Here is an 18,736-nt window from a genome sequence, read left to right as displayed (position 1 = left end):
GTAGCACTATAGTGCAGTAATATGCTCTATAGTGCATACAACAGCCAACATATACTCACATTTCTAGATGCTCTCCATAATGTATTTATACTGTAATATATATAGTGTTTTTTTTCTATTATATATATATATATATATATGAATTTATCTTACTGCAATGTGCTGCAATGTACAATATTGAGTGGACCTGTTTGCTTTTTTGGTTGTTTGAAAATATTCCTCCTGAAAATATGCCTTCTGAATAAACAGTCAAAATCAAAGACTGCAGTGTTTTATATAAAGTAGACTAGTGTGTTCCCTCTGATCTTAAAGTGTTAGCATATGGTGCAAGTATGTGTCATTTTGTCATCAGAGTTACATTTTGACAAAGGAATGTTAGGTTTTGATCGTAGAGTTTCAATTTGAAACAGATGTGAATGGTATCAGTGTTGTGTCACGTTTACTTGTGTGTAGAGTTTTGGCACAATGAGCGAAATTTTGATAAATGTGTTCAAGCAATGGGCAAAAACTGTATTGTCCCTGTCCGTCTCTTTTCTATATTATGCATCTGTGGTGTGTTTATTATATATTATACATTAATTAACTATTATTATATTATACATCATCTACGTGCTTGTTTGTATAAAGTTTGTGAATTAGTTTGTGAATTAGGCTATTCAATACGGTGACAATTCACGCGACTAAAGAACGAAGGACTCAAACCCGAAGACTCAAATGAACTAATCATTTCTCTTTCCGGTACTGACAGCATTGACTCTATGGGACTGACAGGAAGAACGAAAGACTCGGACTCACCCGAACTCGACTCGAGACTCGAGAGATGAACTAATCATTTCTGTTTCCATTACAGATTCAGAATCCATATGTTGCGCAATGCACATGCGCGGGCAACACAAAATGAACGAATCACTCCCTGACACAACTCGGTAGTCCCGAGTCATATTAAAGATTCGTTCAAAATGAACGAATCGTTCATGAACGACACATCACTAGTGGATGGAAGATTTGTTCCAGTTTATTGCATAATCTGATATTTTTGAGAAGGACTGAATTGTTTTAATTATTTCTGCTAGGGGTTCTTGTATATATACTAGATATCATCTGCATAAAGTGAGATTTTATGTGCATGTTTGTTGTGGTGTTTCAATACCTTTGATTGCTGAGTTTTCACGGGTAGCTGCTGCTAAAGGTTCAATAAAAATCGTGAATGGTATGGAGAGAGTGGACATCCCTGCCTCGCCCCCCTGTGCAGTGTGAAGCTTTGTGATGTTAGTCCATTGGTTGTGACTGTGGCAGATGGTGATGTGTATAAAATCTTGATCCAGTTAATAAATGACTCTCCAAAGCCAAATTTTTGTAATGTGGTGAATAAAAATTTCCAGTTGACCCTATCAAAAGCTTTTTCAGTGTCTAATGTGGCAATGAGAGTATCTTTCTGTTGTACTGCACTGATGAGTAAAGCATTAAATCCATACTGTATAATCTGCAGGTATTATTAGATGCATGTCTACCTTTTATAAAGCCGGTCTGATCAGGATGGATTATATATGGTATAATTTGTTCAATTCTATGGGCTAATGCTTTGCTAATACTTTTTATGTCGACATTTATAAGTGAGATAGGATGATAGTTAGATGTGAAGGTGTGGTCTTTGTTAAGTTTAGGAATGAGTGATATAAGTGCTGTATTCAAGTGGGATGGGAACTTTGTGTTGTGTTTTATTTCCATTATTGTTCTGCTAAATAGTGGGTATAAAGTTGACCAAACATGTTCATAGAACTCAGTAGGGAAGCCATCCGGACCTGGTGCTTTATTATTTTGCATGCTTTTCAATGCGGAGTGAAGTTCTTTTTCTGTGATTGGTAATTCTAGTGTGTTTATTTGTTCCATGTTGAGTTTTGGTAGAATGGTGTTATCGAGGAATTGGGTTATGTCTTCTTGGTTTGGGTCCAGAACAGATGTGTATAAATTTGTATAGTAATCTTGAAATATCTTGTTTATCTCAACTGGTGAATTGGTTAGCTTCCCAGCCGAGTTTCTGATGGAGGTTATATCTGTTCTTTCTTTCTTTATTTCTTTTAATTTGACTGGCTAAATATTTTCCGGATTTATAGCTATGGTGAAAAGTTTTATAGATGCTTTCTGATTGATTATTTCCATGTCAAATTTCTAATTCTTTTATTCTTTCTTCCAGTTGGACTTCTTTTTCTCTGTCCTTTTTTAATGTACTAAATATGATATAATTTTTCCCCGTAAAACTACTTTCCATGTTTCCCAGAGCAGTGATGCTGGCGACTTTGGAGAGTCATTAATTGCAAGGAAGGATGTCCACTCTCTTTTGAAGTAGCTGTCAAATTCTGGATCTTTCAAGAGTGATGTATTAAAACGCCATCTGGTGGGGTGTTTTTGAATTGCAGATTCCACGTGAGAGTTACTGGGGAATGGTCACTAATAATGATCGGATGTATTTTGGTTTCTAAGATATTTTGGTATGATTGAATTACTGGTTAGAAAGAAATCAATGCGGGAGTAGGTTTGGTGGACAGTATAAAAGGTGTATTCTCTGGTGAGTGGGTGTTGTAACCTCCAACTATCACAAAGACCAAAATCACTCATGAACTGTTTTATTGTTTTGGAGGACTGCCAAGATTTTCCTGTATGTTTTGACCTGTCAAATGATGTATTGATTACAGTGTTATAGTCTTTCCCTATAATTATTGGACCGTTGGAAAAGTTTGAAAGAGAGGAAAAGAAATTTGCAAAGAAGGAGGAACCATCGGAGTTTGGTCCATAAATGTTTCCAATTGTAATTGGATTAGTATTGATTGAAATGTTACATAATAATGATAAAACGGCCTTCGGGATCTGAAATGGTTGTATGGTGGTTAAACTGTATTTTTTTGTTTATTACTGTAAGACGCATACTCCTCTTTGTTTTGAATTATAGTGGGAGGAAAAACAGTGGTAAATAAAATATGTAGTTTTTAAGCCGTTTTGTGTATATTCTGAGAAGTGTATTTCCCGTATTAGACATATCCGTTTGTGTATTTTTTAGGTAATTTAAAACTTTATTTTTTTTGTTTGTGAACCAACTCGACGAATATTCCAAGTTAAGAATTTTAATTGCATGAACCTATAATGTACATTTCATAGTTACCTTGTGTGAGTATACGTCTGTGCGTATGGATGTGAAAGTGGTTGTGTGTGTGTGTGTGTGTGTGTGTGTGTGTGTGTGTGTGTGTTGACGTGTACCTGCTAACTTCTGTCGTGTGTGTGTGTGTGTGTGTGCTCATGAACTGGTGTATATTAGCCTGGTCGTTTGTGTGCATATGTGTTTCTGTTTATATGAGTGTGGATAAAAAAAACAGTGTAAATGTTTTGTAAATTACTTATGTCTTTGTTTTTGTTTTATATCACAGGTCATCATCTGAAAATGAGTCAGATGAAGTCTGGGAGCCAGTCAGTAGAGGAAGAAATACTGAGGGTCATGACAGTACCTCATCGGGGGAAGGGCCCCAACCTTCACCTTCCCTTCCCTATATATATATATATATATATATATATATATATATTTATAGTGAGTTCTAATATTAAAGTTCAATAATATTAAAGTTCAATTCAATAGAACTTGTTTTGTCTCTTTATTTGTAGAAAGTTTGGTTTCAAGAATTAAAAAAAAAACACTATAATGTTTTTATGTGTTGACAGTGTATCTGGAAGTGTACTTATGATTGACAGTGAATCTGGAAGGATCATAATATCTCTAAGTGTAACGTTTCATTAGAGCCCAAAATTATGACTGTAGAGTCAAGCATTCATAGCAGCATGTTATGTGTCTGTGGTAACAAAGGGTCATTTAGAGTCTCCAAGTGGCCTTTTTTGGGAAATGCCTAGACATACACTTAGAATAAACATGTGTAAAACACTCATTTTCTAATCTATTGTTATAAAATTTTAAATTGGGCTTGGTAAGGCGGCTTCATGCTGTGATCACACTGTGTTTTCCAGGTAATACCTCACAGCTATAATTATCTGCAGGCATCTGTTTACAAAATAAAATCTTGGCGGAAATTTTTTTACCCTTTTTTAGTGTTTTCAAAGTTCTATTACTCAAAACCAGTAATACTTGCAGTGATTCTAACTGTTTAGGAACAAACCTCAAAGTGTCCCCTTTCAAAAGAGACCAAAAGTATACAAATACTCCCAAGGGTTCAAGAACAGCATGCAATTTAATTTGGATAGGTCTTTTTTAGGCGTTTCAGGCAGAATTTGCAAAAACACTGCCAAGGCTGGGTCTGCCTCCTCCAAAGGTGCTGTCGCGAGGAGTATCAGTTAGGAGAACCAGGTCTTGGTGGGCCAGTATGGGGCGACCAAAATGACCTGCTCCTCGTCCTCCTTGATCTTGCACAGGGTACGTGCGAGAAGGCTCACTGGGGGAAACGCATATTTGCGGAGGCCCCGCGGCCAGCTGTGCGCCAGTGCGTCTGTGCCGAGCGTGCCCTCGTTCAGAGAGTAATACAGGGCGCAGTGGGATGAGTCGTGGAAGGCAACAGATCTATATGTGTATCCCCGAACTGGTCCCAAATCAGCTGGACTGACTGGGGATGGAGTCGCCATTCGCCAGAGACTGGACAGAGCCGTGACAGCTTGTCGGCTACACAGTTCCGCACTCCTGGAATGTGGATAGCACGAAGAGACCTCAGGTGCTTCTGACTCCATAAGATGAGGTGGCATGCGAGTTGCGACATACGGCGATAGCGTAGACCCCCCTGGTGGTTGATGTACGCTACAGTCGCGGTATTGTCTGAATGGACTAGTACGTGTTGACCCTTGAGCAACGCACGGAGCGGTGTAGGGCAAGGCGTACTGCCAGCAACTCGAGGCAATTGACATGAATGAGGCGCTGGGGTCCTGTCCAGTGGCAGAGGCATCTGTGGAGACAACAACATGCCTGGAAACTCGTTCTAGGGGAACACCGGCCCGTAGAAAGCTGAGGTTCCTCCACGGGGTGAAGGTCTGATGGCAGGTCGGAGTCACTGGAACTCTGAGTGTACCGTGATGCCATGCCCACCTCGGGACTCGATCGCGAAACCACAGCTGAAGCGGTCTCAAATGAAGCAATCCGAGTGGTGTTGCCGCGGCTGCGGATGCCATATGCCCCAGTAGCCTCTGAAAAAGTTTCAGTGGGACCGCACTCTTGCCCTCGAACTGCTGAAGACAAGTCAGCAGTGAGTGTGCACGCTCACACGTAAGCTGCGCAGACATGGCGACCGAGTCTATCTCCATACCGAGAAAAGAGATCCTCTGCTCGGGGCAAAGTTTGCTCTTCTCCCAGTTGACCCGAAGGCCCAGACGGGCTAGGTGCCGGAGCACAAGATCCCTGTGTTTGCAGACCTGATCTCGAGAGTGTGCTAAGATTAGCCAGTCGTCGAGGTAATTCAGGACACGAACCCCTTGTTCGCGAAGGGGAACAAGGGCCGCCTCGACAATCTTCGTAAAGACGCAAGGAGAGAGGGCTAGTCCGAATGGGAGAACCGCATACTGATATGCCTGCCCCTCGAAAGCAAACCGAAGAAACGGTCTGTGTCGAGGTAAAATGGATACATGAAAGTAGGCATCCTTCAGGTCTATCGCTGCAAACCAATCCTGGGACTGAACACATTCGAAAATGCGTTTGGCCGTGAGCATCTTGAACGGCAGCCGGTGAAGGGTGCGGTTCAAGACGCGCAGGTCCAGAATCAGTCGTAACCCACCGGTTTTCTTGCGGACAATGAAGTAGGGGCTGTGAAAACCCTGCCTTCATCTCGGCTGGAGGGACGGCCTCGATTGCACCCTTCGCCAGCAGGGTAGCAACCTCCGCTCTCATGATCGGGGAATTGCCACAGACCACCGTAAAGCGGACTCCCCTGAAGCGGGGAGGAGACCGTGCAAACTGAATCGCATAACCGAGCCTGATAGTTCGGGCGACCCAACGGGACAGATTTGGGGAGCTCTAACCAAGCCCCCAAAAACTGATCCAGCGGAATCATCTGAGCCACAGACGTCCCCCCGGAGGGGCAGCGGGGCGGAGAGATCGGCACAGGCGAGGGTGGCGTAGCGACCCCGCGCGTGTGCGTCAAGCTCTGCGCCCTGACAGAGGAGACCAGGGAAGGACCAGCGTTCCACGGGGGTCTGCTCTGCCAGGGGTCTGGCGATAGAGGGGGATGAGAGCGGCGTGGTCCGGAGACGGCACGCACTGTCATCCGCACCCTCAGAGAGAGAGGAGGATGAGAGTGGCGAGGCACGGGGGCGTCGCACACTGCCATCCGGATCTGTGTGCTCAGGGATGGAATGCAGCTCTTTGGAGAAAAGATTCTCCCCCAGCCCTCCACCGGGGGAAGGAGTGGGCCTGCAACCACTCCCTGAAGAACTGCAAGCCACATCTGAGCTGCCCGTAACGGGAGCGCCTCATAGCCTGGTGTACAGAGGGGCTGAAGGGCTGGTACGGGCAGGGGGGCAAGCGCATTCGGCGGCGCATTCGCGGCAAGCGTACTGAGGCGTCTGAGCCGCGGCTGGTTGGCAGCAGAAAGTCGTAGGGTCAGACAAAAGCCACAGTCAACTTCTGGGCGGACGAGAACTGTTGGGCAGAGTTCACGACCGCGCCGCCGAAGAGGCCAGCCTGGTATATGGGGAAGTTGAGGAAACTGGTTCACTCAGCCTCACGCACATCAACCAGGTTAAGCCAAAAATGTCTGACCACGCATGTGGACATCACCTGACTCAGGGAGCATGCGGTCACCTTTGTCGCTCGTAGAGCAAGGTCGGTGACGGCAGGCAGCTCAAGGATGAGCCCTGAATCAGCCCTATCCTTGTGCATGTCACTGAACACCCATAAGGATGACAATAACATACAGTGAGGTGGCAGCCTGCCCCGCAGCTCTACAGGTCCCCGCCACCGGAGTAGACAAGAACATACAGGCATTGGAGGGGTGCTTAGGGTTACCATGCCAGGTAGAGGGCTGTGGGGACACATAAGTGTTGCCACAGAACTCTCCACAGGGGGGGAACCCCAGTGTACCCTAGACTGCGGCCTCTATGAGGGCAGGGAAGGCGGAAGAGGCCGCTGAGTGATCGTGAAAAGTCAAAGGAGACTTCCACGATCTCACGGCCTCTTCATGCACATCCGGGAACAAAGGATTTGGGTTCACCACCCCCAAAAACCAATCATCAGCCTTAAGTGCTCGGGACATGGCAGAATTTTCCACACAAACCCGACACTCGTGGCAGCCCGGGAAAGCATAGCTGTGAACCCTGAATCAAACTCGCTATGCTAGCACATCCGAGGACAGCAGCACAGACGAGCCATCTCCAGAGGACTCCAGCTCACCTTGTGATGCGGCGATACACATGATTTCATCAGCTGGGGGACCGAATGAGAACGTGGGCCCGCGGGCGGGCCCCGCCCACTCACTCTGGACCATGTGGGTTGCAACGTGAAAGACGGGGTGTGGACCGAGGAATTCTCATCGGTTTAGTTCCAGACCTGACGTCTTTTGGTCACCCTGGCCACCAGCCGAAGTATTATCTCACGTGGAGAAATTAGTTCGGGTTGTGGATGAGGGGAGTCTCACTCTATTGAGCTCACTGAGTCTCAACCGTTATACATTGCGATGATCACGTCCCCACTGAGAGAACGTGACACACCCACGAGCACTGTCTGAGCGTGATCAAAGCCCAAACACGTCAAACAGCGCTCGCGCCCATCAGCTGACTCTATCAGAATACCGCACTCAGGAATACACGGGCAGATCGTCTTTAAAAAGACGCGTCTTTAAAAAGACGTGCCGCGTGCACACTCTTTCAGTGAGAGGGGAAAACTCCGCTGATGTTGAAGCGACCAGGGAGAGACACACACACTGGCAGACCACTGCTCAGATCGCAGGCAATGTGAAACTCGCTGGGTACCGCCGTCACACCAACACCAGAGAGTTTGCTCGTCTCGAAGAGGTGAGTCACCGTAGTAAACTCAGATTGTGTGGCTTGTGGAGTGAAGAAGTTCTCTTTGCTCCGAAGCGAAAACATACTGCGGTTGCGTCCGCTTCCTCCTTTTACTCACGGTGTGAGGCGGAGATACGCTATGCAAATTCCGCAGACCCATGGCATTTCTTTGCCATTGGCTCGTTTTTTTAATATTCGAAGAGGATTGGCTTTCTTGGCGAAACCCCCATTCTCCGTCATCCGACGTAACTCGGAGTGACTACGAAAGGGAACTGTGATCTCTATTTAAAAGGGTGAAAAAAAATATCCAGAATCATAAAATTAAGCTTACAGTAAAATAAAATCTATAATATATCTGTCATCTAATTTATACTATTAGCACTGTTTCTAATGTTATAATGTGCAATCGTACATACTAGTGCTTTATCTACATTAACAAGAATTTGGGACAATTATAATGCACTGCAGGATTCTGAGATGTTTTTTTTTTTTTTTTAATTAAAGACGTGCCAAATCGCCTTCTATTGGTCCGTTCCGCGGTCCAAGGATTTAGGTAGGCTACTCCATTGCTCTAAAGCATTACTTTTATTTAATTTTGTTCTGGAAGAGAATATACTTAATTACAAATAGCAGGAAACTGCTATCGAGCCATCAAATCCCTCTTGCAGTCCCTCTTGTGCGTATAAAGCGCGCTCCTGGCAGATGTGATCATATGCTCGCGCCCGGCGCCCACACTAGTGTTATCACGCCACGCTGTCTTTGACAAGTGAAAGATACAGACAACAAGAGCCGCGCGCGGATTACACGTGAACGGATAACGGGACGCTAATGCATTTTAATTCAATAGTAACAACAATAAAGAAAAAAAAATCTAAATTAGGTTAAAACATGTTAAAGAAATAAAACAATTGTCTCATTAAAGTGGTTATTTTTTGATAATGAAGAAAACAACTTCGCATCAAGGTAAGACTTTAATCTTTCATTATGTGTACGTGTGTGACTAGAGTTTTAAAAATTATGCTGTTTTCATGAAAAAAAAAACGTTTTTTGGGTGATGGGTGAAATTGTGTACGAATTCTTTCTTTCTTTCTTTCTTTCTTTCTTTCTTTCTTTCTTTCTTTCTTTCTTTCTTTCTTTCTTTCTTTCTTTCTTTCTTTCTTTCTTTCTTTCTTTCTCGATACGCAAAGTTCTTTCTTTCTTTCCTTGGCCTAAAGTAGCTAATTACTACATTATCTCTATTTCTTCTTCCTGCTCAAATTTATCTTGGAGCTTTCTTTGGATCTAAGAGCCCTCTGCTGTAAATATACTCAAGCATGAGGCCAGTACTGACCTCTATTACTAAAGGCAGAAGACACTTAATTCTAATGTGAAAATAGAGCTGCATCAATCAGATCACATGTTGAATCAGAAATATATACTTTATGCTCTATGAAAATTGAATACCTTTTATAAGCTCATTTTTGTGAACATGATTCAGTGAATTTTTCATGATGAAAATATAGAACAGGCTTTTATCTCTCAGTGTGAACTGTGATCCCCAACTAAATTTTAGAGTAGGCTACCCCATAACTCCTCATACCAATTTTCCATGACAAGTAATTTTAGGCTACATACAGTAACATATTTTTTCTCTGAATGTTGAAATGATAGTTGCACAAATATGTCCTTTTATTTTATGAAAGATATTCTAGTCCAGTATCTGAAGCCATGTCAATGGCAGTTATTGTTAAACAGACAAATGGACTGTCTTGCTTGAGCTATTCTAGGGGCTGTCTATATTTAGACATTAAGTCACTTAGTCCTGAGTACATCTTTTATATTTTTAAAATCACCAGAGGGAGAATCAGTGGTCTATAGTAATGGTTGTTTCAGAAACAAAAATGATACTCATGGAACTTTTATAGCCTAGAAAGAACTGAATTCAGGTCAGGACATTATTCAAAGTTGATGTTTAAGCTAAACGTATAGTGCTAGAATATATGCAAATCACATTTTCCTAATCTTTAAAGCTTTGAAACAGGGGTGATATGTGCCCAAAACCGCACTAAGAAGAAAAGTCTGTAAAAATAAGACCTGGTGTACTGTGGTAAAATGAAGGAATTTTCAGTATTTAATTTTCAGTTAGAATTGTAGCTGTATATATTGAATTAAGGGTTGCATTGTGCAAGGAACAAATAATATCCTGGCAGACAATACCAGTAACTTCTACATTTTCATTGGTATGTTTTTCTTATTTCTTACAGTGTGTAGATTATGTTCACATAATTATTTCCTAATGCCTAAAGCTAGAGAAGTTAAGTTCCCTTTTAGAAAATATTCCATTCCATTTGATGGTTAACAGTTATTAACAAGAATGGGATATTTAGGTGCTCTTCCATCAACAGAAGAATGGGGATATTGTTAGCATTCCTTTATAATGATGTTAAAAAGTGGTTGTTTGATTGCTTAATATTTTTCAAAGATTCAAGATCTCCTACACATGCAGACTGTATGTTATATCAAGCAGTTGTTTCCCTCATCATCACATTTGAAACTGAGAAACTTCACTTACTCCTTTGCAAGAGTGGAATTAACATTGTAAATTTGTAACAGTAAGTGAGTCATGACTTATTAGCTCTCTGCAGTCCCTTTCCACTGCTATGAATGGAATGTAATGTTTCTTACTGTTATGCAGTCTAGACTTTATCAAAATAAATCTTTATTCACAAATAATATATTTCTTTGAACTCATGTTAAAATGATTTTTTATTCACTCTCTCTTGCTATGACATCATATGCAGCAGGCCCATAAGGTTATGCATAAATATCTCTTGAAGCGTGCAGCTAATGCATGTTGTCATGACAGAAAAAGCTTTTGAACAGATGGAGATAAACAGGTCATGTTTTTATTGTTTTCTGCTTATGGTAAGTCATTAGGCATGAACATTTAGCCAAAACCACAAATTCCAGATGCTTGTTAGGGTACTGTCTGTTTCCATAGCCCTGATGGCTGATAGAGCCTTTATTTCATGATATCTCCTATAGTATGTTTATCATCACAGATAATCACAAGTGTTGAATTTCCATTAAATTTGAACCAATGTAAAGAACACTTTAAGGCAAACGGGTCAGAAATTAATCAGGACTCCAGTCAAAATAGCACCAGCATTGCCTGATTAGTTTGATGTTTTCCAGCCCAGTGAGTTTTTAAACCCACTAGAATTGTATTTGATTATTTATTGTATTTTATTACTGAAACAACAGGCAATTATCTGATGCATTGTTTTTACAAAGCTTTATTTTAGGGCTGTCAGTTTAACGCGTTATTAACGGTGTTAAAGCAAATCCATTTTAAAGGCATTAATTTTTTTTATCGCACGATTAACGCCCTTTTTGGCCTAACAAATGGTTGCCAAATGGTCCCATTGACAAAAACCAAAGTGATCTCTGTGTTTTGTCGTTATGAACTGAGCTATCATGATCACAGCACGTCCAGTCTGAAATACCACTTGATGATATCCAGACAGCAACATAGTGTCGGCCCAGATCCGGCAAACATATGGTACGTGTTGAATCCACATGCACCTGAAATGGTGCATCTGGGCCTGATCTGGGCCAAAACTATCACTGTGTCCTAATTCACAAACTATCCATCCTAAATAGTATTCGAAAATAGATTTAGTACGTCCCAAATCGTAGTATGTTGAAATTAGTGTTTCAAAAAGACCCGGTTTACTTTATTCGGTCAGAATCCAAAGTGCAGATCGATGTACACTCTGATACTGATGATATTGCTGACAACCCATTGCGTGTTGTACAAGGATTTGGATAGAACTACAAACACAAGTAAAAAGTGTTAAAAAAAAAAAACTACAGACATGGAGGACACGCAAGTCCGGCGTTTATGTAGAGAGGTTTAGATAAAGGGGTTTAAGTGATTAATTATCAGTATCTAACCTGACGAAAATGTATTTATTCAATCTTGGCTACATTGTTATATTGCATCTGCAGAAGCATTGTGAACTTTTGTAAAGATACGTTTAGCCATTAACTTTTAAATGCATCATTACATTCAAATTGCAAACACACGAGAGTCTCCGCATGAAAGACCAACGACTGGCAGGTGAACGTGTGACAACATTTCTCTCCAAACGATAAGCAATTAAATTAGATTGAATGGAGGATTTTAATGTGGCGAGATGATTGACAGGTCAGTTTACGGTGATAGGATGCATGCCACAGAGCTGTCCGTTATGACGAATTAGTATTTCCCAAAGCTTGCCTTCTCTTTTGCTACACACTCAAAAGTATGTACTTTTTTTCACAGGGCGTAGTATAAGTAGGTGAATTGGGACGCAGCATCTGTTGCTGTCTGGGTGGCCAAGCACACACACAGCTGATGCGAATTCTCCTCCCTTGTCAATATCAGGACCTCCTCAGTATTTCTTTCACCCTTTTATTGATAGACAGTGTTACATTGAGAGATTATTTGCTCCAAGTGTGAATGTTAGTCTGAAACTAAACACTGTATATGCTAATGTTGTTTTCAATAAAAAAAAAAATAAATAAATAAAAAATAAAAAGATTTGCACAAAACAAGCCAATCCACTTTTCCATGTTGATAAGACTATTAAAATGAGAAAAAATAATGGGACAAAAATGAATCAAAAGACATTTAGAATAGATAAAAATGTGCGATTAATCACAAGCTAACTATCACATTAATGCGATTAATCTTGATTAAACATTTTAATCATTTGACAGCACTACTTTATTTGCATTCTTATTTGCACAAACACACATAAAAGTAACATATAAAGAGTTATCAATGCCATCTATGTCCAAATAGTCATGGGGATAATAAATTAATAACATGGGTTAATGAGATAAAGTGAGAAGTATTTACAGTAGCTGGTCATGTGAGCATGTCCAAATGTCTGTCCACATCAAACAAACTGCTCTATGTGAGTCTACATCTATTGTGAATATACTTGGTTTAAAACATTTTTTTTTTCAAAAATACTTTTAATTTCTTGAAAACATAAAATTAATGTACCTTTAATTATTGCACCTTTAAGCAAACCATTGTCTCAGAACTGCAGGTACTATAACATGCAAAGACCTAATGCTTAAATACTGCAGATTGCCTGGATTGTCATTCTAATTAATAGTTATGTAACTTTCAAGGTTATGCTTAGAGCTTGTGTGCTCAGCCAAAAAGTGTGGCCAAGTCTGTGGAGCCTGTGGCCAAACTCCACATGAGAGGGGTTTGTCTCAGTCCTGCTGCTATAGATTTAGACATCAGCAATATGACTAGCTTCATGTTAAAAGAAGGACAGATTTCATAATCTGCACAAGACTAACAACATAACAAACAAAGTCTTGGTTGTGTATGAACAGAGACATAGTCAACTTCGACTGAATGGAATCAGGGATCCAGTCATCTTTGAGTACTATTGAAACGAGCCAATGAAATTGGTGTGCATGATTTGCATCACACACTCCAGCCCCGTGGGGATACAAATACGGAAGTGGATGCACACACTAGTTGTTTTTTCGCTGAGGAGCCATGCGTAACTTGGAGTCAGTGGTGGTCCAGCAATAGTGGTCGAAGGGACTACGTCTCCGTTCCGATATAGTTACACAACCGAGACGCCCCCTTTCAGTCGTTCACGTTTGACGTAGTCGACATCTACTGAATGGGATCACCATCGAAAATACAACTAGTGCTTTCACCTTCCAGTGCCTAGACAAAAGCCTCCTGATCCCCCCGCATTCTTGAGGTGGAGATGGGACAGGGCTTAGGCCAGGAAAGTCACTGCTGTTCCACAGGATGACTGGGAAGCGTGCCCTATTAATGGAAGGAAGGGACGCTGTGGAAGCCACATCCTGCCATGTGGAGAATACACATATTGACTGGGCGGATGACCGGGCAGTACAACATATTGAATGTCACTGGGGTTGCTCCAGTCTATGACGGTGCATGTAAACAACAACACTCTTCAGAGACATCAAACGATCGGCTCCGAAGCCAAAGGCAACGAGTGTGTGCATCCACTTCCGTATTTATACCCGCACTGCAGGGGCGGAGTGTGTAATGCAAATCACAATTTCATTGGCTCGTTTCAATAGTACTTGATGATGATAGGCTCCCTGGCATGATCCCATTCCGTCGACGTCGACTACGTTGAACGTAAATGACTGAAAGGTAATTGCAATTCTTGATGGTCTGTATTCAGTGTAGTGTGTAGAACTGACTTCGTGGTAAGCCTATTCAGGGGGGCGTTTCCCAAAAGCATCGTTAGTCAACTTTGGTCACAAGTTCATACGTTATCAGCATAGTTCAACGTGTCTGTGTTTCCCGAAACCATCGTTCTGACGAACATTCGCAAACAGCATCACAAAGTTGTGTGGTTGGAACGATACCTTTTGACCTGTGGTTAGAAGCAGAGTTTCTTGTTTGCATGACATAGATTCAATGAATCCTTATCGTGAGCCAAATAAGCAAGCTGGCATTCAGTACAATCTATAGGTTATATTTTATTTTGAATACATACAAATGTAATTTACATCTTTACGTTTTTCAAGAGATTTAAAGTGTCATTTTTGAAGAGTGCTTTTGTGTGAACTTGCTCTAGTAAAGAGTGAGCCTATGACTGAATCTGGAAGTAAAGCAAAATAACTGAAAAGAATTAGAAATAGTCCTCTGATGCCATGTCCATGATTTATTTCTTCAACGATGCATCATACTATGGTAGTTAAGCAGCATGTTATGTCTGTGTACAGGAAACACACCCAACTTGATTGAATGAGGTGATGAGTAAATGCATTTGATATCATGAACTTAATAAGAATAATAGTTGTCACATCAATTATTAATCTGTATAAATCACTTATTAATCAATTTATATACCTAATACCAATTAATTAATTTTAACTTTTTGAAGCTTTATCTTGCAACTTTGTGATCTGAGGGCATTTCTGTCAGGACCACCATCATCAAATACGATTGACAATTAGTATACAGTTAGGACTGGCGGTATGGTTCTGTTCTAGACAAGAACTCCCTGACCATCCATACAGCCTAGCATGGATAAGAGCAGGGAGAGAAGCAAATAACCCCCCTTAGGGTAAACAGAAACAACATGACTGTACTGCAGATGTCATTAATTCAAGATTTTGAAGGATAACATAATTTGTAAATTTATTCTGATTCCAGGGGAATCAGAATGCCAAGTCCTGACTGAACAATAGGAGCAGCTGGTGATTTAGGAGGATACTTAGCTCCTGAGAAACACAATAGGCTTTCTGCACGATCGCTTTCAGGTTCCCTTTCAAGAAAACTTTGAGCTGCGTTAGAACGCAGTGAGAATGCTCTGCGTGATTGCATCGTGAAGCACATGTACTGTACAAACCCTGCTGAAAAATCCAGCTAAAACCAGCCTAGGCTGGTTGGCTGGTCTTAGCTGGTTTAAGTTGGAAGTAGCTGGTTTTAGTTGGTCACCCAGCCTGGCTTAGCTGGTCAAGCTGGTCTCCCAGCCTGGCTTAGCTGGTCAAGCTGGTCTCCCAGCCTGACTTAGCTGGTCAAGCTGGTCTCCCAGCCTGGCTTAGCTGGTCAAGCTGGTCTCCCAGCCTGGCTTAGCTGGTCAAGCTGGTCTCCCAGCCTGGCTTAGCTGGTCAAGCTGGTCTCCCAGCCTGACTTAGCTGGTCAAGCTGGTCTCCCAGCCTGACTTAGCTGGTCAAGCTGGTCTCCCAGCCTGGCTTAGCTGGTCAAGCTGGTCTCCCACCTGACCAGCTGAAAAAGTGTTCAAAACCCCTCTAAAACCAGCCTCATAAACCAACTATAACCAGGCTGGGAGACCAGCCAAAACCAGCCAACCGGCATTGGCTGGTTTAAGCTGGATTTTTCAGCAGGGACTTTACTGATTGCCTACACCAAATACTGATCCCCAAATCTACCGTCACTGTAATCTAAAATGATGTTTTATAAACAAGGTTCGGGAGGAGCACATTCAAATAAATCATTCCAATCAACTCGTCACCAAACAATTACATGTCTACCCTATCAGCATGAGAGGAAGCATATATAAATATTCACTGTCAACTCACCTAACATTTCTTGACAGTTTCAGCATCCCTCCACCACCCCGACTCCCCACTCTTGGCTTTTTCTTATCACAGTCAGGAATGGAGGGGTACTCTGGGTTCGCGCCGCATACCGAGCCCGGAGGCCTCTCCTTGGACAGCACACTAAATATGCATTTATTCTATCTGACTTATTTGTAAGTGTTAACTCGTGAAACAATGATATTAGCTGCAGGGCGGGAAATGTTTGTTTTTTTTTTTTTTGGGTGGGTGATGCTTGTTCGAGGCCGATGAGTGTGTAACATCAAAGTACCTCTAGAGAAATTTGAAAGCATACAGACCCATCCTCCCTCGCTAATCACTCGTGCAGTACTTTGATATCATACACCGGTCTGTACAGTGCGAAAAATAGTCGAGAAAAAACACCTCGTGACTTTAAAGATTACTGTATGCTGCATTTTTAAGAATATTTTGTTATATTTTTACACAATTTATATCACTTAAAAGTCCTCCTATTTGCCTTTTCTGTTCATTGAATCACCCCATCACATCCCTTTCTTGCTGCTGTCATGACCCCTTTTTCTTGTATATCTATTTATTTATTTTTTTGACTACTTCCTGTGCTTCAATAAGCATTGCTCCCCTGCAGCCTTGCCATCAAACTTGGCCGGTCTGGTGATTAAACACTAAGTGCTTATATAACAAAATATGCATGTCTGAGTCATGCTTGTAGGTCAGAGTGTATAGGGCTGTAAGGCATGTGCCCTTTAGTTACACTGATGCTGATGCTATTTGTGGATTTATCTGCATCTCTGTTTTGTGCATGGATGCTCTTGCACACGTGCCTGTGTCCATCTGCTTTCCTGAAAAAGAAAGAAAAAAAAACATAAGCATGAGTGTATGTTGTGCTTACAGGATGTTCATTCATGCAAGAGGAATGTGCTTTGATAACAGGCTGCAGAAGATTGTGTTGTGTGCATTTGTGAATCAGGCTTGATGTCAGTGCTGAAAGGTATGGCAGAGATCTCATCTGACTCTTCGATGGATTGATAAAAACTTGGGGCCTTCCCTATTTTCTCCACCCGCTGCTCATACACCACAGCCAGGCGAGTGTGTGCCCAGAATAAGACTTTATAAATATCCCTGTTACTGTGCCATTCATTTCAGTGATGTGATCTGTCATCACAGCCAGACTTTATATCTATGCGCTATATTGCCTTTTCACTTGTTTTAGTTTTGCCAGTTAAAATGAAAAATGATGGAGAAAAAAGCAGTAAAGAGATGATTTTAATGTCTCAATCTCCTCTAGACAAATATATATATATATATATATATATATATATATATATATATACACGCATTCTGTTTGGACTGCTTTATGGTCTTTGAACAAATCTGCACTGCTGGGATTTTGCCACGTTTTTTAATGAAGCGCACCCACAAATTTAGGGTATTTTTACACTGGTTACATTTTCTGCTGTGTAAGTCCGAGTGCGATTGTTCCTTGATTTTTTCACACTCATCTGTACTTTTGCATTTGCGTGCATCTTACGTCATCACAAATATGCATGGCAATATATTGATTTTTTTATTAAAGGGCATCTATTATGCCCCTTTTTACAAGATGTTATATTGGTCTCTGGTGTCCCCAGAATGTATTTGTGAAGTTTCAGCTCAAAATACCCCACAGTTAATTTATTATAACCATTTGAAAATGTCATTTTGGGGCCTGCTTAAAAATGACCTGTTTCGGGGGTATACGACCTTAAATGCAAATGAGCTGCATATCCCCGCCCTGCCTTTGGATGAGGGCATAACTTGATACCAATGGCAGTCGGTACTGAGAGAGTGAGAGAAGCCGCTGTTTTGAATGTCATTCAGTACGTTTAAATCGGAATATATAAATAGTACGAAGACACTCCGACAGAATAAACACAAATGAGAATGGATCAGTACGTCTCGGTATGGTTATTTGATACATTTATGTACTTATAGAGTTGTTGTAACCGCGTCCCATTTGCAATTATGGATGTGGAACACACACACACAGACACACACAAACACTAATGCTGGCGCAATTTTTTGAAACTACATACACATACTGTGATAAAGTTTGCAACGTACAAGCGAAATTACATTTATGCAGGGACCTGTGGCGTCATGTTTACTTGTCATACAGGTGCTTCTGTGGCAAATGTGAGGAGATGGCTAACTTACAGAACAAGAACATATATTATGCAGTTTTTAACACAATATCTTTATATATATATATATATATATAAATGTGTAGTTACACACTATACAAACAAGGTTTAAATTATATAGCCTACTACACAGACATCCTACGACGACAACAACTTTAGACGCATTTGTTGTTAAATTGCCTGACATTGACTGAAAAGACTATTTGCTCAAAAATCATAAAATACACTTACTGTTACTAGATGTGACGGTGGATCGCAAACAGTAGACGACGATCCACAGTTGAGGATTAATTTTTAAGCCACAACAACAGGATTAACCCACGACAGAATATTTATGTGTCCAAGAGACATTACCGGCTGTCGTTGAAACAATGGAGGATGTGTGTACAGATCACAGAGGGCGGGGTCTAGGCCACAACCACGTCAATCAAACCCCTTTCTCAGTTCTACGTCACAAAGAGCTGAATCTTAGAACAGCTCGTTCTGAGACA

At 41.4% G+C, this 18,736-nt stretch overlaps 1 protein-coding gene and 1 long non-coding RNA gene across 2 annotated transcripts in view; both read left to right on the top strand.

The window, feature by feature from the left end:
• The window catches only part of LOC148977703 (uncharacterized), a 271,661-nt gene that overhangs the window by 102,088 nt on the left and 150,837 nt on the right, over nucleotides 1–18,736 (top strand). The window lies entirely within an intron of this gene.
• Nucleotides 8,901–18,736, top strand: part of septin9b (septin 9b) — a 152,293-nt gene continuing 142,457 nt past the window's right edge. The window contains exon 1 of the mRNA XM_089134102.1: nucleotides 8,901–8,940. Coding sequence (XP_088990228.1) covers nucleotides 8,916–8,940 — 25 coding nt within the window. The 5' untranslated portion in view covers nucleotides 8,901–8,915. The remainder of the gene's footprint in view (nucleotides 8,941–18,736) is intronic.

Source organism: Pimephales promelas, chromosome 8, assembly GCF_988280905.1.
Source record: "Pimephales promelas chromosome 8, fPimPro1.hap1.1, whole genome shotgun sequence".
NCBI classification, from domain to species: Eukaryota; Metazoa; Chordata; class Actinopteri; order Cypriniformes; family Leuciscidae; genus Pimephales; species Pimephales promelas.
Note: the sequence above shows the minus strand (reverse complement) of the source record. Positions and strands in the feature narration are given on the sequence as shown.